At 37.3% G+C, this 23,828-nt stretch overlaps 1 protein-coding gene across 1 annotated transcript in view; it reads left to right on the top strand.

Annotated features, from left to right (window-relative positions):
* mRpL35 (mitochondrial ribosomal protein L35) overlaps positions 1-23,828 on the top strand; it is a 49,313-nt gene that overhangs the window by 3,420 nt on the left and 22,065 nt on the right. Inside the window, exon 2 of the mRNA XM_090385395.1 lies at positions 18,070-18,241. Coding sequence (XP_090241521.1) covers positions 18,070-18,241 — 172 coding nt within the window. The remainder of the gene's footprint in view (positions 1-18,069; positions 18,242-23,828) is intronic.

The following is a 23,828-nucleotide window of genomic DNA, read 5'->3' as shown; positions in this document are numbered from 1 at the left end:
TAATCACCTCCTTATCCCTGCTAGAAGAATTGCTGTATATCATTGATGAGACACCATGAGCTACTCTTGCAGACTGCTTGTACTGTGCAGAAAACTTCATATCTGCCTGCACAATTACCCCCAAGTCCTTTTCATTCGCTACCACTGTCACAGTCCTTTTCATTCGCTACCACTGTCACTGTGGTACCACAGAGTTGATACATTACTCTGGGATTACTGCTTCCCATATGTAGTACTTTACATTTGTCAATGTTAAACTTCATTTGCCCTCTCTCAGCCCATCTGCTCAACTTTTCTAGATCCTGTATTGTCATTAACAACACTGCCAACCATCGTATCATCTGCAAACTTGGACATTAAGCCTGATATACCATCATCAATATCATTTATAATACAGAAAACAACAATGGACCCAACACTGAACTCTCAGGGACTCCACTAATAACATTAGTCCACGAAGAGCACTATCCATTGATTACCACTCTCTGTCTTCTCCCATTCAACCATCCCTTTATCCATAGCAGCAATTTGCCTCCAGTGCCACACTGCTCCAATTTGTGCAGCAGCATTCCATGTGCAACAGTATCAAAGGCTTTTCTAAGATCCAAATATATGATATCAAAGTTATCCTTTGCATCCAGTTCCTTTGTGACTACACCATAGTATCCAATCAAATTAGTCAGACAAGACTTCCCCTTAACAAACCCATGCTGTGTCCGAGCTATAACTGAAGTCTTGTCTAGATGATCCTGCAATGCTTTTTTAATCAGTGCCTCCATTAATTTCCATGTATCAGAAGTTAAACTAACAGGTCTGTAATTATCTTGTCTCCTTTGATCCTCCTTTGTGGATTGGGGTCATATTTGCACATCTCCGGTCCATGGGTACCTCCCCTGAGTCCAAGGAAGCTTTCATAATTATGGCTAAGGGTTTGCTTACTTCCTTTGCAGCCGCCTTTAATATAACTGGATAGATTCCATCCATCCCAGGTGCCTTTCTTGTGTTTATCTTCAAAATTTTCTCCTACACTTTACTCTCAGTTATTACAAAGTTATATAGCTTACTGCCAGAGTTGAATACACCTCTGGCATTCCCCTTGCTGAATAACTCCTCATGTGTGAATGTTTATGCAAAATATTCATTTAGTTTGTTAGCTACCTGAGCAGGATCATCAACAGTTGAACCATCGATATCAAGTGGACCAATCTGATTCATCCCCTTCCTTCTAGAGTTTACATAAGTAAAGAACTCTTTGCTGTTTTTCTTTGCATCCTTTTCCCATAATCTGCCTTCGCCTGCCTAACCTCCTTTGTAACTTGGTTACAGACCAGCTTATATCTATCGTAGGCTTCTGTCGCATGTTAATTTATATGTATCCCATGCATTTTTCTTCTCTGTCACATGTCTAATTAGTTCATCTGACATCCATTTCGGCCTAAATCTTGAACAATATTTCTTTGTTGGTACGAAAAGCCTGGTAGCTTCCAAGATTAATTCTTTGAATGCTTCCCATTTTGAATTTGCTGTTGGTAACATCATCAGTTGGTTCCACCATATAGAATTTACATACTGTCTCAGACCACCACCGTAATCACCTTTACGAAAGCAAAAACCCCTCCCTTTACCCTTGATGATGGTTACCTCTGAGTAAATCCCACTTCAGCACACTGTGATCACTGCCACCTAGTGGTTCCTTTATATGCAGATTCTTGATGCATGAAGAATCATTACTGATAATCAGATCAAGAGTATTACTCCCTCTAGTTACCTCCCGAATATGCTGCTGTAGAAAACAATCATCCAATTAATCCAAAAAACCTTGGTAATGTGTGAGTGACCAACCCACAAATTCCAGTCAATATCCGCCATTATAAGACACTCTAATTTACTGGCCCACTCTATTTCTCTGCACAATTGCTCATTATACTCATCAGATTCATTAGGCCTATAACATAAACCTACTCTTATTTTTCCTTTTCCAGTGCTTATGTCACACCAAACAGACTCAACATTTCATTGTCCGCCATCATCAATTGGATGCACTTCCTTGGATTTTGTGTGTTTCTTAACTAACAGCATAACCCTTCCTCTCTTCTTGTCCTGTCTGTCCTTTCTGTACACATTGTACTCCCCAAATTCCAGTTCTGCACTGCTTATGTCTGTGTGACATCATGTCTCTGATATCCCAACAATATCTGCCTTTCATGTCTTGACTAGCACTTCAAGCTCATCAAATTTATTAACTATACTCCTAGCATTAGTGTATATGCAAATATACATGCACCTGTTTCTATGCTTAGTTACCCTAACACAGCCCATATATTTACTTGTTCCACTGTGACTGCCAGCAGTCCTGGAAATTCCCATTGCCTTGCTTTCCAGGCTGCTGCTCAATTGCATTTCAATAGAAGTAGTGCAAGAATCACTTTTACCTCTGCCAACGGCTACTGTTAATCTATTAGTCTGTGTATCCCCCAATCTAGCAGTTTTCCGACCCTCCTAACTCTGCCTTGATAACATCAGCAAATATTCTTGCACCCTTTCTATTTAAATGTATCCCATCCCTGTAGAAGCAGGGATGGGATACATTTAAATTTCTATTTAATAATTTAAATTCCTTTCTATTTAAATGTATCCCATCCCTGTAGAAGCAGTCTCTCATGTTAACAATTTTGGATGTCTGTTTTCAACAGCAGCATATTAGAGAGGCAACATGAGAGAGAGAAAATACTCTTGATCTGATTATCAGCAGCAATTCTTCCTGCAGTAATCTGCTAGTAAAAGATCTGCTCAGTGGTAATGATCGATGCACTGATGTGGTAGTTGCTTTAGACATAACTACCATCAAGGGTAAAGGGAAGGGCTTTTGCTTTTGAAAGAGTCACTAGTGGTTTCACACTTAAGTTCTGTGCAGTGGAATCAACCCATGATGTTACTAACAGAAAATTCTAAATGGAAAGGATTCAGGGAGGTAATCATAGACGCTACTATGCCTATGCTTTTCATACTAACTAAGAAATACTGTTCAAGGCTTAGTCCTAAATGTATATTGGATGAACTGATGAGGCTTGTGGCAGAGAAGAAAAATGCATATAAATTATCAGGTGATACAGAAATCTATGGTAGATATAACCTAGTCTGTAATTAAGTCACAAAGGAGGTTAGGCAAACTAAGGCAGATTACAAGAAGCCTCTTGCAAAGAATGAAAAGGAAAGCAGCAAAGAACTTTTTACTTATATTAACATAGAAGGAAGGGGTTGAATCATATTAGTCTGTTTGATGTCAATGGTTTAACTGTTGATGATCCATTCTTATACAGTATCAGCCAAAAAAAAAAAAACTTCCCATTTTGCCTATCCATTTGCTCCAAGAATTTGTGTACTTCTTCCTTGAAATTTTTCAACCTGCTAACTTCCACAACAACAGATGAAAGCCTGCTGGCTGAAGGAAAACTTCCACACATCTATCCTGCAACCATCCTTCCTCAACTTGAATTTATTCCTTCTCATGTGTAATCTCAGCAAGTGGATTAATGCCATTAACATTCAGCTTACTCAATTCATAACTTTTTTAGTTAGACATAACTGAAATTTGTGAGCAGAATAAAGTAGATGGATACTTACGGGGGGGGGATATCAAAAAGTTTGTACCCTTACCTAGAAATAATAGCCCTAGAAAGGTGAAACTTCACAGGAACTTTAATCCTTTTCTATGTACTCTCCATGTATAGTAACACATTTCTCCCATCTATGAATCAGTTATTTAATGCCTTGATCATAGAAGTCAGCACTTTTTGCCTGAAACCACGATTCCACTTCACTGATGACTTCCTGAGACGAATAAAAGTGTCATCCATGCAATGGTTTCTTAATTTCTCGAAACAAGAAGTCTGATGGTGCTAGGTCAGGAGAAATCCTCTTTACACAAATCCATCAGTTGGTGAGAACATTGCATTCGACATTGCTTCTGCATAGGCATCAGCAATCTTGGAGGCCATCATGTGGAGACTTTAGTCATGTGCAGATGGTCATGGCAGATGTTGTGGGCAGACCCATAACTAATTCTCACTGCATTTGCAATGCAATGAATTTCACACATCTGTCACTCAGCACCAGCTGCTCAACCTTTGCAACCATCTTACTATCTATGGATATTGATGGCCTTCCTTCTCTTGGCTTGTCAAAAACACTTGTACAAACGCATTGGAACTCCCATTTCCACTTTTTTACAGTGTCATAGGATGGAAAATTCTGCCCATACACAGCTTTCATTTCTTCATTAGTTTTGTGAGGTTTCTTGCCCTGCAAATGCAAGAACTTTATCGCTGCTCAATACTCCACTTTGTCAACCATAGCATCCTTCCTTTGCCAACCTGGCTAGCCGGGTGGGTAAAGTGCCTGCCTGGCAACCCAAAGGTCATGGGTTCGAATCGCGCCTTGGGCTTGGATCAGAGTAAATGCAAAAACTTTGGGAGGTGCATTATGGCCACAAAAGCTGATGCGCTAACAAAAAAAAAAAAAATAGCATCCTTCCTCAGATACTGAGCTCCACCTCTGGTGTACGATCACCTACGGGTGAAATTTCACATGTTAGTTATTGAATATGTAGACAACTGATATTAAAAATGTCATCTTCCCACCAATGTTTTATCTAGATCAGGGTACGAACGAACTTTTTATACCCCCCCCCCTCATACAGTAGTCAGTCAGGATTTTAGGATAGCACATGGAGTTCTGTCAATGATATAGAGGAATTGTGCCAGCAGAGACAAAGGGATGAATATTTCTTTCTATAAGGCAATGGCTAGGCTACATTTTGAGTATTCACACAGGTCTAGTATTAATATTCAAATTTAGTAAATTTTGAATTTTAATTTTTTATTATTATTGTTATTATTAGCATTAGCCGTATGGTGCAAGGAAGCCTGAGGCTTATGCTGAACCAGCCAAAAAAAATTTCTGAATTACCCAGAGAGAGAGAGAGAGAGAGAGAGAGAGAGAGAGAGAGAGAGAGAGAGAGAGAGAGAGAGAAGGATGATGATATCCAGCTCAGGACCCTGGGTGTGCCAAGCCCATATTCAACAGATGTTGAGCCCTTGGGGCAATAAAATTTATATAATCTCAACCTTTCTGAAAGTCAGACATTATTATCTATGAGTAGGTGCAGAAACAGGATGTTAAATACAATGTGGTGTTTTTTGTAGTAGTTTAGATTTTTGTTTTCTTTTTGTAAACGCAGCTTCTTCCAAATTAGATTTAACTATTTTCTTGGCTTAGTGGAGAACAGGTATTTTGTGTGTTATCAGACACTCAGTCTAAAACACTGATGGATCCAATATCTTTCTATTACAGAAGATTTAGGAGAAGTCCGGTTGGCCTGCCTCCCTAAAATCCACTCATGCACACCTTCTCGATGGTAAGCCCTGTTACGTCAATTAGGTGGCAACGAACGTGTAGAGTGGTTCTCTTCAAGACGCCTGGTCAGCGGGAAGAGGAAAAGACCAAACCCTCCAGCACATGACAGAAAGACAAAACAAATGGCCCTCGGTCCCCAGCGGCTTTCACCCCCCCCCCTCTTACAGCAGTGAGAGGATCAGAGTGGAAGCAGAGGGTGCTAAGAATCTCTGGGTACGACCAGTCTGCCATGCACGGAAACTGAACTTGACCTGTTACAACATAAGATCGCTCATCAGTGAAGACAGGATATTAGAGCTGGAAAAGGAACTAGAAAATGTGAATTGGAATATCATCGGTTTAGCTGAAACAAGAAGAAGAAATGAATCCCTTATAAGTTTATCAAGTGGAAATCTGCTGTACACCAATGGAAACGGTGAAAGGAGCAAAGGTGGAGTTAGCTTTCTGGTCCATAAAGATATAAAAACAACATTTTGGAATTCAAAAGTACATCACCAAGGGTGTCAAGACTAATACTCAGTATTTCTAAGAGGTACAAGCTAAAGGTTATAATGATTTATGCACCAACATCGAGCCATGATGATGAAGAGGTTGAAGAAATGTACACCGAAATTGAGTCTTCTAGATGAACAGAAAACTCACTACACTATCATTATGGGAGACTTCAATGCTAAGGTTGAAAAAAAAAAAAACAAAACAGCACAGAAAGGAGAACTATAGGAAATTTTGGAATTGGTGAAAGAAATGAAAGAGGTGAAAGACTTGTGGAAGTTGCCTCCATAGCCAGGTTGGAAGGAGCAGCAGTGCATAGTATACTCTTCTAGATTAGACCGGGGTTTGAGCCCGTCACCATCCAATACGGAGGATGCAGAAAGGTCAGGGAATGACCACCGCATATTCCCGGAGCAATATGGCCTTAGTTGCTAATGCTCCTAAAAACCAAATAACAAACAAACACCTTGTGGAAGTTGCAGAATCTGAAGGATTGTCAGTAATGAACCCTTTTTTCAAGAAAGGTGTGAACAGAAAGTGGACATGAAAGAGTTCAAATGGATTAACAACTAATGAACTCGACTTCATTCTCACTAACAGAAGATATATTGTGAATGATGCTACCATCCTAAATAAGTAAATATTGGTAGTGATCACAGAATGGCAAGATGCACACTTGACATAGATGTAATAAAAGAAAGGAAAAAACTGATTCGAGTAAATAATACAAAGGTCTTTGAGATAACAGAAGAGGAGAAAAAGCAGCATGTAATGGAACTTAAGAACAGTTTGAGCTTCTGCAGACAGCTCAGTACCAAGATATCAATGAGGAATATTACAATTTTCTGAAAGCGATAAAGCTCAAGAAACCTATAGGGAAAAAGAAATCCAAAGAAGAAAAAATAAGTCAAGAAACACTTGTTATGATGAACCGAAGGCGACAAATGAAGAGCAAGATAAACACTGACAAGGAGAAAATTAAGTATACTGAGTTATGCAAAGCCATTAGAAAGAGACTCAGAAAGGACACAAGAAAAGTAGAACAAGCATTAAAGGAAAACAAAGGACTTAAATCAGTAGCCATGAGCAGTAATACAGAAAGACAAATGCTACTGAAACTGAAGAATGGTGATGGTGTACTTATAAATAGCAGAGAAGGCATAATTCGAATAGCAGAAGACTACTATAGAGAATTATGCAAGGAGCGAGGGAATGATGCCAGCAGTGGGGAAGATGGATTGCAAATTAGTAACACATATGACATACCCAATATTCTTCCTGATGAGATAGAACATGCATTGAAGAAAATGAAGAATCAGAAAGCCCCAGGGGAAGATGAAGTTACTGTAGAGTTGTTAAAATTGGGAGGAAAAGACATAACACAAAAACTGGCAAGACTCTTCACAAAATGCATTAGAAAAGGTGTGATGCCTAAGGTATGGAATAATCAAATCATAGTTTTGCTGTATAAGGAAGGAGATAAATCAGAAATTGAAAATTATAAACCAATTAGCTTGTTATTCCACATCTACAAGTTGTTTACAAGGGTCGTTACTAGCAGATTGGAAAGAATGCTTTCCAATCTGTGTGAGAATCAACCGAAAGAGCAAGCTAGATTTAGGACAGGATTCTCAACTATGGATGAGAATCCTGTCCTAAACCTAGCTAATGGAGAATGCAAATGAATAAAAAACACCATTATGCCTGGCATTTGTGGATTATGAAAAGGCATTCGACTCCATACAGCATAAGGCAATGTTTCAGACACTGGAAAGACAAGGCATAGATACCCATATATTATAATTTTGAAGAAAATATATGAGAGTGCTACCTCCTTTATTAGACTAGACAAAGACAGTAGCAAATTTAAAATTGAGAAAGGAGTTCAAAAAGGAGACACGATATCTCTGAAGTTGTTTACTGCTGCCCTTGAGGAAGCTTTCAGAAGATTAGACTGGTTGCAGAAAGGAGTCAATGTGAATGGAGAGTACCTAAACCATTTACGGTTTGCAGATGACATTGTGGTCATAAGCCACAATCCCAAAGAATTAGAGGAAAATCTTAATCACTTATGCAGAGTTATTAAGGATTTTGGACTAAAGATGAATATGGCTAAAACAAAAGTAATGATGAACAAGTATGCCATAGAAAGAGACATAATTATTGAAAGAGCAGTAATTGAAAAGGTGGAGTCATATACTTATTTGGGACAAGTTATTAGCTGTAATAATAAAAAATGGCTGGAAGTCAACAGAAGAATAAATTTTGGATGGATAGAATTCAGGAAATATAGTCACATACTGAGGAGCAATATCCCAGTTTGTCTGAAACGTAAAATAATGAACCAATGTATACTCCCCACCATGACTTATGGAAGTGAAACTTGGACACTCACCAAAAGAATGGAAGAGAAGCTGAGAACTACAAAGTGAAGAATGAAACGAATTATATTGGGAATCAGACTGTTAGATAAGAAGAGAAACACATGGATTAGGCAGCAAACTCAAGTAAAGGATATTCTTATCAAAACTAAAGAACTAATAGCAAGTGTATGAGCTTATGCAGCATCAGCCAAAAAAAAAAAACAATCCCTCTAAATGTTTTTCCAGTTTCTCCTTAAATTTATTTAACCTATCACCTTCCCCAACTCCAGATGGAAGTTTGTTCCAGCAATTACCCACCCGCTGGCTAAAGGCAAATTTCTGCACATCAATTCTACATCTGTCTTTTCTTAATTTGAATTTAAGCCCCCTTTGTCTGAATTAATCTGAACAAGTGGAAGAATCTCATCAGAATTCAGTATGCTCAACCCATTCAAGGCCTTATACACCCCAATCAGGTCACCTTGCAAGGGCCTAGTCTCCAGCCACTGAAATTTGCAGAACTTAAGCCTCTCTTGGTAAGAGGATCCCTTCATTCCCCTCACCTATGGCCCCGAGTGCCAAGCAAGTGATCTAGCGATTTCCAAAGCGACTTTCAAAGCGTATTTTCTATAAAGAAGTAGTTAAAATTTCTAAAGTCTTTTACTTTCAAAGTTATTTATTTTCTGGCTCTTTATAAATAAAGAAAGAAGCCTCCTAGAAGAAAGGAAAAAACACCTTTCTTTTGTATATATATATAACTAACCCTTGTAACACACTAACCAATAACTTCTTATTGCTTGGTCACTGGTGGCACCGCTCCTGCCTCCACGTGGCAGGGCCGGTAACCTGGGAGAAGGAAGCTCCTCTCCCGGGGCGAAAAGGAGCAACAATGGATTGCGACGAATACCCACCACTAGAGCCAACAGGCTCTCAACCTATTGACACCCGTAGAAGGGAACATGATCTTAGTCTCTCGAAAAGAATGAGAACAGATTCTAACAAACCAGAACAACCAGCTTTTCTGATAATGCATTCATTATCGAATCAACCAGTAAGCAATTTGTCTCCCTTTGTCATTCAAAGATGTCTCGAGAATTCAGCAGGAACACCAAAAATGGTAAAACGACTCCAGTCAGGAGAACTATTAATTGAAACCACTCAGGCAAGACACTCTGAACTGTTATTGAAACTGTCAACTATAAGCGGAATCCCAATCAAAGTCATGCCGCATAATACACTGAACTCTTCTAAAGGAGTAATAAGTGAGTGGGATTTACTAACCGTCACCGAAGAGGAAATAGTTACGGAATTACAAGAACAGAAAGTTACACAAGCAAGGCGAATCATGATCCGGAAGGACGATAAACTAGTTCCAACACGAAATATCATATTGAACTTCAGTACACCAAATTTACCAAACTCAGTGAAAGCAGGCTACCTCCACTGCCGAGTCCGGGCATACATTCCAAATCCCTTAAGATGTTTCAAATGCCAAAAAATTTGGTCATTCTCTCAAACAACATGCAGAGGAGAAATTACATGTCCTAATTGTGGTTCGAAAAATCATTCTCAAACAGATTGCACTGCAAAATCTCCAGAGTGCCCAAATTGTAAGAATGATCACCCAGCTTATTCAAAATCATGTGATCTGTGTAAAATGGAAAAAAAGATACAGAAGTTTAAGATTGAAAACAAAGTATCATATCAAGAAGCAAGAAGACAAGTCAAGGTAACTATGCCAAAACGCAGTTATGCAACTGCCACCCAAAACTGTCAAGCTGTTGCTACCCAAACAGAAGTGTCAATCCCACCTAACACATCCATTGCAGAGTGGGCGCGATCTGTACTTTTGATAAATCAGCCCGCTAACAAACCTGTTTCAATGGACGAAATAAACAATACTCCACTCTCAGTTCCATCTAAAATTACGTCAATCGATAACCTACAAAGGAAACCACAAAGGCAACGTGCCACTGAATTGCAACAACCAAATTCAAGCAGCATGGACAGCAAAGCTGTAAATGCACAAGAAGAAACAGTCCTTGATCTTCATGCAGAAGATGACATGGAGACTGGATGTTCATCTACTGGTACCGATGATGTAGAAGGGAGTACAGAATATGGACGCCCTTATTTTCCAAGAAAGGAAAAGATAAAGCATGATCGCCAAAAACAAACTGCTCCCTCTTACAAGAAACAGACAGAATCATTTTCCCTCTCTAAAACCAAATAATGATGCACATCATACAATGGAATTGCAGAGGTTTACGCAGTAATACCAGTGATATATACGATTTGATCTCACAATATAATCCGGTAGCCATTTGCTTGCAAGAGACTTACTTAAATCCACAGGTAACTTATTCGATTAAACATTTTACAGCCTATAGAAAAGATAGAATTAGTTCAAGCCATGCACATGGTGGAGTTGCAATTCTAGTGAATTGTAAATTTCCAGCAAGAAACATTCCTCTTCAGACTCACTTAGAAGCCGTTGCAGTTCGTGTAGCAATGGGAAAAACAATAACTCTCGTCTCATTGTATCTTCCACCTAACAATATTTACACGTTGAAAGAATTAGAAAATCTTATAAAACAAATACCGTCTCCTTTTTGTCTTCTTGGTGACCTAAATGCACATCATCCGCTATGGGGATCTGCTCACATGGATAATAGAGGGCACTTGCTAGAAAAGCTCATAGACCAACTGAACCTAACTTTGCTGAACACTGGTCATAACACCTACACTCATCTCTCCACGGGATGTATGTCAGCAATTGACTTATCTATATGTTCCCCCGAGTTACTTCCTGTTATAGATTGGACGGTTTTAAATGATCTGCACAACAGTGATCATTTCCCAATAATATGCAGAATTCAAACAATGCAGACACCTTGCCCTGATCATCGGGTGTTATGGAAATTTTCTAAAGCAGATTGGAAAAAATTTTCTGTCTCCATCTCCTTTGATAGCCAACTGATACAACTAGGGTCCATTGATGATGTTGCTGAGCACATTACCAAACAAATACAGTAACAAATACAGTAACTCAGGAACTTAACCCCCGCTATTCGCGGGGGTTAAGTTCCTGAGAAATGTCGCGAATACCGAAAACGCGAATACTGAGTTATGGCTTCCATAGTAATAAAAGGGTTCCGTTCCAAAGTAATGAAATATATAAGAAAAACTAGTTTAAAATTTTGTCTATGTATGTATTATATGTACATAGACAGTACATAGTGAAATGGAAGCATATGGCATCGAAATGAAAATAAGAAACAATTTAATATTAAATGTAATATTTATTAGAAATTTCAAACAAATCTTTCAAACCAGCGCCTTTGCTAGCAAAAAAACTTATCCCGCCAGTGCTATCACCAGTTACGCTAAAGTGTTGATAAAGGAGTTTTGCCTTTTCACGAATGATGAGTGAACTTAACGGAATTTTATTTTGAGTTCGGTCTTCTATCCACAGATTTAAAACCTTTTCCATTTTTTTCTAATTTAACATCACGAGTTACAGAGCAAATTTTTGAAACAATTAGCGCGTTTTCACAGACACTACAGCGGATTGTTTCTTCCGATATTTTGATTGATCGTACCGTTGACTCATTGATTTTATAATGTTTTGCCACTGAAGAGGCACTTTCACCATTAGAAATTTTGTCTAATAACTCGCTAATCATCACCTTCTTTGATATTTTCACATTTCCCTTGTTATTCGTAGCATATTTTTGTACGGGTAAAAAAGAACTTGTCCGCAATAAAGGCACTTTCTATCGTTAACACACTCGAAAAAGTCTGTTTTACACTGCAAAACGGTAGATTTATCACTTATGTAAGCATATCAATTTATAAATTGATAAATTTATTCAATTTATAAGCATATAAATTAAAAGCAAACGACCAAACCTTCCATGACAAGCACATAACACATACTGAACAAAGAAACATCCACGCTCGCGATTTTGTCACCCCTCTCCCCCACCCACTGAACGCTGTTTTGACCGGGAAAGATAATTTTAGCCACGCCCATGTTTTTTTATGGCGGAAAATATTCACGGCGCTTTAAAATTCACATTTTTTTTTAAGTTTCATTTTATATTAAATCAGCGATCGCGAATACGCGAAACCGCGAATACAGATACCGCGAATAGCGGGGGTTTACTGTACTAGCAGCAGATTCCAAAGCAATACCAAAATCTTCTGCTTTCAAACACAGAAACCTTAAACACTGGTGGAATGACACTTGTACCATAGTGAAAAAAGAAAAAAATAAAGCCTAGAATCAGTTCCGTAAGTTTCCAACCACCGACAACCTAATCCAGTTTAAAAGGCTTAAGGCAAAAGCACGACAAATTAGAAGACAAGCCAAAAAAGAATCATGGATACAGTTTGCCTCTTCTATCACAAAAGACACTAGCAGTAAAACTATTTGGAAAAAAATTCGACAACTAAATGGCAAATATTTTTCCCGGTTTCTGCTCCAATTTTAATCAAGAACGGACAAGAAATATCCTCACCACAAGAAATAGCTAATGCACTTGCAGAGACTTTCTCTGAAACTTCCGCCACCACAGCTTATGATACTTCCTTTCTACAAACTAAAGCCATAGCTGAAAAATATAAGATAAATTTCCAAACTACTCAGTCTCTAGCCTACAATCAACCTTTTCGTCTTTTTGAACTCCAAACAGCAATAAACAGATCACCAAATAGCGCTGCTGGAGCTGATGGAATCTATTATGTAATGCTAAAACATCTAAACAATATAGATTTGAATTTGCTAATAACTTTCTTTAATCGGATCTTCCTTGAAGGTACATATCCCTCTACCTGGCATCACTCCGTTATTCTAACCTTTCCCAAACCAGGAAAGGATCAATCACTCACACAAAATTATCGACCAATCTCCCTCACCAGTTGTCTTGGCAAAACTCTAGAAAAGATGGTACAAAGGCGACTTACCTGGATTCTTGAAACTCAAAAGTTGCTAAACAATAATCAATTTGGATTCCGACAAAATAGATCCACTTTAGATCTCATGGTGAAAGCAGAAATTAACATCCGTAATGCTTATGTAAAAAATGAACACCTTGTAATGGTAAGTTTGGACATCGAAAAGGCTTTTGACACAACCTGGAGGTATGGCATATTGCGAGAACTATATTCCCTAGAATTGCGCGGACATTTACCGAAATTTATTAAAAACTTTCTCCAAAAGAGAACTTTTCAGGTTCGCTATCAATCAGTACTTTCTCGTATCTATACCCAAGAAAGGGTCAATACTTAGCGCTACTCTTTTTTCACTTAGGCTAAACACTATAACCCACAATATTCCCAGTACTGTCGAATTATACATGTATGCTGATGATCTCACTCTATCTTGCAGTTCAAAAAATATTCCTACTATTGAAAGACAGCTGCAACTCTCCATAAATAAGCTAGAAATATGGACACAGCAGAATGGATATCGTATGTCAGAACAAAAAAACAGTTGCAATTCACTTCTGCAAAAAACGCAAGCTGCATCCGGAACCAGAACTTCGGCTAAAGAACCACCTGATACCACTCACCAGTAATCTTCGTTTACTTTGTTTCTTAACTTTGTTTCTCACATAACATATCTCCGAACTATTTGTTTAAAGAAACTAAATATTCTTCCGTCCATTTCTGCCATGAATTGGGGTGCCGATAGATACTCTCTCCTACATTTGTATCGTGCACTTATCAGGTCTCGATTAGATTATGGAGCTGTTGTCTATGACTCTGCTAGGAAAAGTGCACTAACCAGACTGAACACCATCCAACATAGTGCCCTTCGTACTTCGCTAGGAGCCTTTAAAACATTCCCTGTCCAGAGTCTGTATGTAGAGGCGCATGAACCTCCACTTCACCTTAGAAGGAAAATGCTGCTCCTTAATTATGCAGCCAAAATTCAAAGCCTTCCAGCCCATCCTGTTCGACCGTTGCTTCTCAACCCTGATTGGATCACGTTCTACAACAGCAAAGTTACAGAAAATAGACCCACTGGTATTCGATTAAAAGAATTGATACATGCCTGGGACATAAACTTTGACAATATGCTTCAAGAGAATGATGTACCTGATCCACCCTGGTCTGTAACTCTCTCTCACTGTGACACCTATTTTCAGCAATGGAAAAAGAAATCCCTGTCAGATGAAATTATTAAACAGCTACATAAAGACCATTCCCTCAACAATGCTCAACTCTGTGTAATATATACAGATGGTTCAAAAACAGACCACTGTTGGTGCTGCAGCTGTCTTTCCCTCTTTTACACTTTCTATATCACTACCAATTGAGTGTAGCAGTTACTCTGCAGAATTATACGCAATAAAATTAGCCCTAGAAAATATAAACACTTCCCACAATACCAGCAGTATAATATACACAGATTCCATGAGTGCAGTGTCTGCATTAGACAAACTTTCAATATTGCATCCCATTATAAAACAAATTTTTTCCTGCTTAAACCACCTATGAAGTAAGAAACATGCGGTGTTATTTTGCTGGATACCAGGGCACTCTGGTATCACAGGTAATGAGAGAGCAGATCAGGCAGCCAAACAACCAATCAGTACAATACCATCACATTACCAAGTACCATACATAGATTACTTGAAGCGCATTAAAAAAATCTGTACATTTCAGTGGTCTGAAATCTGGAAGTCACAAACGAACAACAAATTGCTCGAAATCAAAGAGGAACTAGCACTATGGAAATCTAGCTACAGGCAAAACAGGCAAGAAGAGGTTGTGCTAGCAAGATTACGCATAGGGCATACACATCCAACCCATATATATCTACTCAAGCAGGAGGTTCCACCTCAATGCGCGCATTGCACTTTACCACTTACCGTCAAGCATATACTTTTAGATTGTAAGCAGTATTCCTATCTCCGAAAAAATAGTTTCCTTTCACTGTCATGACTGAAAGAGCCCCTATCACTTGCCCATATTATTGGAAACAATGCAAATTTAAATGAACTATTTACCTTTCTTAAGCAGATACAAATATATGATTTTCTATGATGACGAACTGACCGAAATCTTATATCAAAACATGTCATAGGAACAGGCACATTTTAGCCTTAGTTGCCCTTGTGCCCAAAAACACCAATACCAATACCCTCACCTATCTTGTTGCCCTTCTATGTACACACTCAAGCAAATTTACATCCTTCTTAAAATGAGGCCTCCAGACCTCTACGCAGTACTCAAGGTATGGCTTGACCATTGCCTTATACAGAGGGACAATCACCTCCTTTTCCCTGCTAGTAAAATTCCTATATATCATTGACAAAACCCCATGACCTGCTCTGGCAGCCTGTCTGCATTGCTCAGAAAACTTCATATCTGACTGCACAATTACTCCCAGGTCTTTTTCATTTTCTACCATCCAAAGTGTAATACCACACAGTTGGTACGTTTCTCTGGGGTTACTTCTACCCATATGCAGTACTTTGCATTTGTCAAGGTTAAACTTCAGTTGCCACTTCTCAGCCCATCTGCCCAAATTTTCTAGATCCTGTTGCAGTAACACACTGCCATTATTGTTGGATTATTAAAACTTGGATTATTTTCTTGGATTATTAGAACTATTGCTCAGTTTGATCCTTTTCTCACTGATCATAGTCGTTATGGAAATTCTGGGTCTAGAAAGCCAGTATATTGATCTAAAACAACATGCAACGAAATTATTGATTTAATGGCTAAAAAAAAAGTAAGAAAACCTATTTTTGAAGATTTAAAAGAAGCTAGCTATTTTAGTTTGTCTGTTGATTTTACGCCCGATCTGACACACATTGATCAATTAACTGTTATTGTAAGATATTTATATCCTCACGATGGTCATTCTGTTGAATGATTTTTAACATTGATTCCAATAGAAAACTATTCTGGAGAAAATTTAGCCAATTTGATACTCAATTATATTATTAATGAATGTAACATTGATTTTAGCAAGTGTGGAGGACAGTCCTACAATAACGCGGCCAACATGTCCAGCGTATGCAGCAAAAAATTTTAGTAAAAAATAGGATATGCCTTATATATTCCCTGCGCCAAATGTTCTTTAAATTTGGTCGGCTGCACTGCAGTTGATTGTTAGTCGTAAATTTCTTTGCAATTTTACAACAGACCTATACATTTTTCTCTGCTTTGACAAAACAATGGTCTATTTTAAAATCAGGTTTGGGATCTAAATCTGAAGTTCCAAAATGTCTTTCTGACATTAGATGGGAAGCACATATTAGAGCTACAATAGCAATTATGAATAATTATGATTTGGTTATCGATGCTTTAATTAAATTTCAGGATGATGAATATGAAAATGGCGAAACCGAAAGAGAAGCCTCTATTATCCATGAAAAAATGTTACAAGACCCTCAAACATCATTAAGTACATGTTCAAAACTGTATGCATATTTATCAGATTTCATAAAAGTAACCAAAAATAGTTTCGATGAATTTGACAAAATGCAGAAGAAAAATTACCAGATAATATAGATTATAAGAGTGCAAAGAAAAGAAGATATAGAAAGGTACAAATTGATAATGGAAATGCATCTGATATTGACAATATTTCTGCAAGAGATAAATTTAGGATAAAATCTTTCATTCCTATCATGGATTCTTTAGAAAGTAATTTACAAATAAGAGCTGAAGTATATAAGAACATTTCTCAAAAAGTTTAGTAAATAATTACCCCAAAGACATAGATAATCTTATACAAAGATATAAAACATTTTCATTTATATATAAAGAAAAATTATTCTCAAACAAATGAGTTTAATTATCAAAATTTATACAATATAATAATTCAAGACAAAATACAGTCAGTTTTTCCAAATGTTGAAACTATATTTTGAATTTTTCTTACCTTGATGATGACTAATTGTTCTGGAGAAAGATCATTTAGCAGGCTTAAGAGGGTAAAAAAATGAATGTCGTACAACCATGATGCTTCAAAACACTGTTCCTTGAGCATCTTAAATATCTTCAAATGACAAGTTAGAAGCTTATCATTTGAAGATATTGTTTCAGATTTTGCCCTAATGAAATCATGGAAATGAATATTTTAAATAATTTGAATCAATAATTTTTTGTTTTTAATAAAATTATTTATTAATCGTTAAATAAAAAATTATTTTATTTATCTGTTACAAGCAAAAAATTGCTTTTATTTTATATTTTTACAAAAATGAATGAAAATGCCTTTTGTTTTATTAGATTATTAATTTAATTGATATTATTGTTATTATTACCAGTGTCAAAAATATCTTTTTTTTTTTTTTTTTTTAACAATCGATAAAAACATATGTATTACTATGTATGTATGTAGCATCTTATATGCACCCCTTGATGGGCATGAAACTCTGTTGAACCTAAAATTTACTCAGTAGAGGGGGCCTCTTAAAAGTTATAGCTTTGGGGCCACAATAACCTTAAATCCGACCATGGTTTGCTTGCCGACCGGGCTAGCCGAGTGGGTAAAGTACCAACCCGGCAACCCAAAGGTCGCGGGTTCGATTCCCGCCTCGGGCTTGGATCAAAGTACTGCGAAAACCTTGGGAGGTGCAATATGGCCACAGAAGCCGATGTGCCAACAACTACCAAATCAAAAAAAAAAAAAAAAAAAAAAAAAATGGTTTGCTTGATGAAAGCCAAAAGGAGTTAATGCCATTGCTGTGAGTTATCAACAGCTAGGTTAGTCTATTAGAATTACATTAATAAAACTTCCTTACTGATTAATTTTATTTGTGTTTTCTTCTAGGGTTTTTACCATTTTTTGCTAGACCACTTGTTACTGGTTGCCATCATCTTCTGTCACCAACAAGAAAAATAATAAATTTTACTGGTAGCCTTTGTGGAAATTACAGGTTTCCTTTTAGCATTTCCAGAACATTTGATACTTACCAGCACTGTAATATTCTAAATATAATCAGGTATGTTTATTACTGACTGTAAAGTTTTCAGATTGCTTTCTGACATGATTTTTAATTATTCTAAGTTATCATGCTCTTTAATTATAATACACCATTTTCAAAGTCATAATTAATGGCACTTATTATAGAGCAGTGTCATCAGATTTGTGTGCTCTCTTTTTTAGCACTGAAAAAAAATCACAAAAATAAAACATTAAAATAATACAGAAGTTTACGAATCTTCTTTTTTGCTAATGTCTGTCTCTCCTGTGGTCTTTCACTATTAATTGAACATGCATTAAGCTCTAGGTTAATATCTTCCACTTTTACATAGCATTCCTCTCAATTAGACTTGAACTAAAATGAACAAATGTGCATGCTTTTGCTCGTAAAATACCTGAATATTTCTGCTGCTCTTATATTGGTATTGGTTTAATGAGAAAGAATTTATTTTGTGTAAAATGATGAAATACCTTTTGATGATGTTGATTGCTTCTGTAACTGGAAAATTTGTTACACGTGTACAGGGTGTTCAGTAAGTTATCTTCCTTGACTATAAATATTTTTGATATATGAATAACTACAGTTTTTTCATAGTCTCATAAATGCTTTATCTTATTTGTGCAGATCCAGCTCAGTACATTGAAGTATAGAAGAGATTTAACCCTTCGTGGTCTGATGTCACAGCAGCTGTAATGATCAGTGTTGCCAATCATGAAATTAGTTTTCCCACTGTGTTGGCCTAATTATTATTTGCCATCTATGCTTCATATAAACAGTCAAAAAAACTAGACTGATTGTAATTCAGTTATAAACAGAAGGCAGCAATTGTTTGTTTGTTTTTTTTTATCCACAAAATAACTTATACCCTGTGTTAGAAGTGAAGCCTTTAGACATGGCATTCACGTTTCTTGATAGCCTTTTTGATGACATTTCACAAGCAATTAAATTGATACACCAACTGTGTTGTATTAAAATAATAATTTAATACTGCAAAATAAATGTACATAACATAGATATTTATAATTAAAACTATTTACAATAAAATAATACAAATAAAATAAAATAAGAGCGATAAAAGTATTATAAAACGTTAAAATACTTTAAAAGACTTAAAATACCGGATACCGAAGCTTTCAGAGGCATCCACCTCCTTTCTCAACAGTACAATTTTTTAATTGTAAGACATCCTTAAATAGCAGATTCACGGCTCACGTGGTTCCACAGGTGCATGGGCGGTATATATATTATATTATATTATTTTATTTGTATTATTTTATTGTAAATAGTTTTAATTGTAAATATCTATGTTATGTACATTTATTTTGCAGTATTACATTATTATTTTAATGCAACATGGTTGGTGTATCAATTTAATTGCTTGTGAATATGAATTCTCCCAACCTCATAGGCCTATTTGAAGATTTCTGATGAAGAAATTGTTAGAACTTCAATAGCAAAATTACATGATGACCAAGTGAACATTTATTAAAATAAATGCACAAAAATCAGTGGGGGGGAGAAAATTTATTTAAAAGTAAAATAAAAGTGAATACAAATAATATACTAAAAATGATAAATATATACAGGATAATTTTTTTTAATGAAAACTCCAAGCACAAGAGGTATTAGAACCTATAGTACTTAGTACTTTACATAGGTTGAAAGTTAAGAAGATGAAAGAAGATACTTGTTGACATTAGACTTGAAGTTTATTCCAGAAAATGGAAGTTGAAGGAATAAATGAGGAAGAAGGAAAGTTGGTTCTGTGAGTTTGAAATTGGACAGTAAAAGGATGCATTACTGGTTGCAAATGCATTACTCCCTTCCAAATCAGTGCTGGTTGCAGCACTGATTTGGAAGGGAGAGTAGGAATTATAAAAGCCAATTCAGAAGAACAGTGGCCATGGAGGTATGGAAGAAAAGGCATACAGAAACAGAACATCTATGAGACAGAGTGGAGAGATATTTGAGATGGTTCGTTAATTAACCTAACTGCCCTCTTTTGAATGGAACCTAGAAGCCTGAGAGAGGTTTTGGGGAAAACAGCCCCAGATGTGAAAACAGTATTCGTGGTAGGGAAGGTACATGATTTGTACAGAGGAAACAGTTGTTTGAAAGAAAAGTAATGCCAAGAGCAAAAGAGAAACCACAGCATTTTAGACGTGGAGGAAACAATATTTGTGATGCTAGTAGATGTGGGATTGCTGGAACAGGCTTCCATCTGTTGTGGAAATGGATGGGTTGAGTAAATTCAAGGGAGAAATAGACAAATACAGTCAGTCCTCATATAGCACGATAGTTGCGTTCCTAGAAACCCTCCTGCAATATAAACAACAGGCCCTATGGGAAAAATGGGGTTAGGTGCCGACCACCCAAGATTGAACACACATTTATAACCAAAACATTACCAAACACAATAAATAATCGTGATAAAATACTTACGCATTTTATTACGACTATTACGTAATAAAATATTGCTAATGCTTTTACTTCTATTGTAAGCAAACTTGTTTTTTGTTTGATTTTCTATGCAAACAGATGACAGCCGTTCCATCTCTAATTCTTTGTGTCTTAATCTAATGGATTTTAATTACACTTTGAGTTGTTCCTGCTATGAAACTTGTTTTTATTTTCTCCACATTCTTTGTAATTCTCGGTGTTGCCTCATTTAGGACTGTAGCACGTGCAATATCACATGGTCTTTCATTTCGCTCAAAGCGTTTCACAATTTCATATTTTTTCTCTATCGACAGAGGCGGACTGGCCATAAGCCTTACCAGGAAAACCCCGGTGGGCCGCAGGCCAGTGAGATTTCGGCCATAAACGCTAGTATGAGGCCACTACAAATTTTCCCGGGTAAGAATTTTTGACCCAGGCCGCCTCTGTTTATCGATATTGCTTTTCTTTTTCTCTCTGAATCTGCAGTATCTTCACCAGGACGCTTCCTTTTCACACCTTTTAAGTATTTTACTCATTTTTAGGGAACAAACTACAATTACAAAACGAGGAGGCACCCTTGATACACATAAACAAAGCTGCGCGCGTGTAGCAACTGAATAAACAACACCTTAAAGGCAGAGATACACTATTAACACCTCACATTTTACTAAAGCACATTTCTGGGGGTTACTACCATAAAACAATAAAAACAATTTCCAGTTTCGTTTCTGCTAGTGGAATCTGTTATACACTGGTAGTAAACTCGATCTAATTGCATTTGCGATTATACCGATAGCTGGAATTGTGTTGGTTTTTATGTTATTATGGTGAAATGTGTTTCCCCTTCACTGATATAAAAAACATAAATACATTTTCAGAATCTTCTCTTCATTCCCATCGTGTTGCGTTCGGTTGGGGTGATTCTGCGTTCGACTGCCATTTCTTGTAAACACGAAGGCGAATCGTGCATAAGCGAATTCGGTTCGTGTTATATAAGATATTGTTTCCCTATTTATAAATCGTGTATGATCGAATTCGTGTAGTGTAAACACGTGTTATATGAGGACTGACTGTACTGGGAAGGTACAGATGTGTGAACTGGATTTTTTTTTTTTGGTTGATGCTATATAAGTTTTCATTCTTGCATCATTTGCCATAACTAGCATTAGCATTAGTAGAGGCATATGATGCAAGAAAGCAAGCTTATTCAGCATCAGCCAAAAAAAAAAAAAAACCCCACTCCCATTTCACCCATCTGTTCGTTCGAAATACCTGTCCAGTTGAGCTTTAAATTTGTTTAGGCTATCAACTTCTACAACAAGTGATGGAAGTCGGTTCCACCAACCAACCACCCGCTGGCCAAAGGCAAATTTCCGCACATCTATCCAACATCCATCCTTCCTCAATTTGAATTTATGCCCTCTGAGGTGATTATTCTGAGCGAGATGAAGAATCCCATTGGCATTGAGCATGCTCAAACCATTCAAAGCCTTATACACCTCTATCAGATCACCTCGCCGGTGCCTAGTCTCCAGACTCTGTAATTTGCAAAACTTTGTTCCATTCACTAATCTTGTTGCCCTTCTCTGTACCCGTTCCAGCAGTTCTACATCCTTCTTGAAATGAGGCCTCCAGACCTGTATACAGTACTCAAGATGTGGCCTAACTATTGCCTTATACAAGGGAATAATCACCTCCTTATCCCTGCTAGAAAAATTCCTGTATATCATTGACAAGACACCATGAGCTACTCTTGCAGCTCGTCTGCACTGCTCAGAGAACTTCATATCTGCCTGCACAATTACCCCCAGGTCCTTTTCATTCTCCACCACTGTCAGTGTAGTACCGCAGAGTTGATACGTTGCTCTGGGATTACTGTTTCCCATATGTAGTACTTTACATTTGTCAATGTTAAACTTCATTTGCCACCTCTCAGCCCATCTGTTCAACCTTTCCAGATCCTGTTGCAGCAGCATAGCGTCAGTAGTGTCCTTAACGACCCTGCCAACCTTTGTATCATCTGCAAACTTGGACATTAAACTTGATATCCCATCATCAATATCATTCATAAACACCGAAAACAACAACGGACCCAACACTGAACCTTGAGGAACTCCACTAATAACATTAGTCCACGTTGAGCAGTGTCCATTGATTACCACTCTCTGTCTTCTGCCACTCAACCAACCCATTATCCATAGCAGCAATTTGCCTCCAATGCCACACTGCTCCAATTTGTGCAGCAGTCGTCCATGTGCAACAGTATCAAAAGCCTTTCTAAGATCCAAATATATAATATCAAAGTTATTCCCTGCATCCAGTTCTTTTGTGACTACATCATAGTATCCAATCAAATTGGTCAGGCAAGACCTGCCCTTAACAAAACCATGCTGCGTCTGAGCTATAACTGAATTCTTGTCTAGATGATCCTGCAGTGCTTCTTTAACCAGTTCCTCCATTAATTTACCTGGAACAGAAGTTAAACTAACAGGTCTATAATTACTTGTGTCAGCCTTTGATCCTCCTTTGTGAATTGGGGTTACATTTGCACATCTCCAGTCTATGGGTACCTCCCCTGAGTCCAAAGAAGCTCTCATAATTATGGCTAGGGGTTTGCATACTTCCTTTGCTGCCTCCTTTAATATAACTGGATAGATCCCATCCACCCCAGGTGCCTTTTTTATGTTTATCCTCAACAATCTCTCCTCCACTTTCCTCTCAGTTATTACAAAATCATCCAGCTCACTGCCAATGTTTACTTTACCTACATCATTCTCCTTCCTGAATAACTCCTCATGCGTGAATGTAGATGCAAAATACTTGTTTAGATTGTTAGCCACCTGAGCAGGATCCTCGACTGTTGAACCATCAATATCCAGTGGACCAATCTGATTCATCCCTTTCCTTCTCGAGTTCAAATATGTAAAGAACTCTTTTCTGTTTTTCTTTGCATCCTTTGCCAAGGATTTTTCGTAGTCTGTCTTTGCCTGCCTAATCTCCTTTGTGACTTGGTTACAGACCAACTTATATCTATCATAGGCTTCCATGTCACCCATTAATTTGTATGTATCCCATGCATTTTTCTTCTCTGCCACATGTCTCATTAATTCATCTGACAACCATTTAGGCCTAAACCTTGAACAATATTTCTTAGTTGGTATGTAAA

This window comes from Mastigoproctus giganteus, chromosome 11 (assembly GCF_048544385.1).
Source record: "Mastigoproctus giganteus isolate SK-2022 chromosome 11, ASM4854438v1, whole genome shotgun sequence".
In the NCBI taxonomy this organism is placed as follows: domain Eukaryota; kingdom Metazoa; phylum Arthropoda; class Arachnida; order Uropygi; family Thelyphonidae; genus Mastigoproctus; species Mastigoproctus giganteus.
This window is presented reverse-complemented; position numbering and strand designations above follow the sequence as displayed.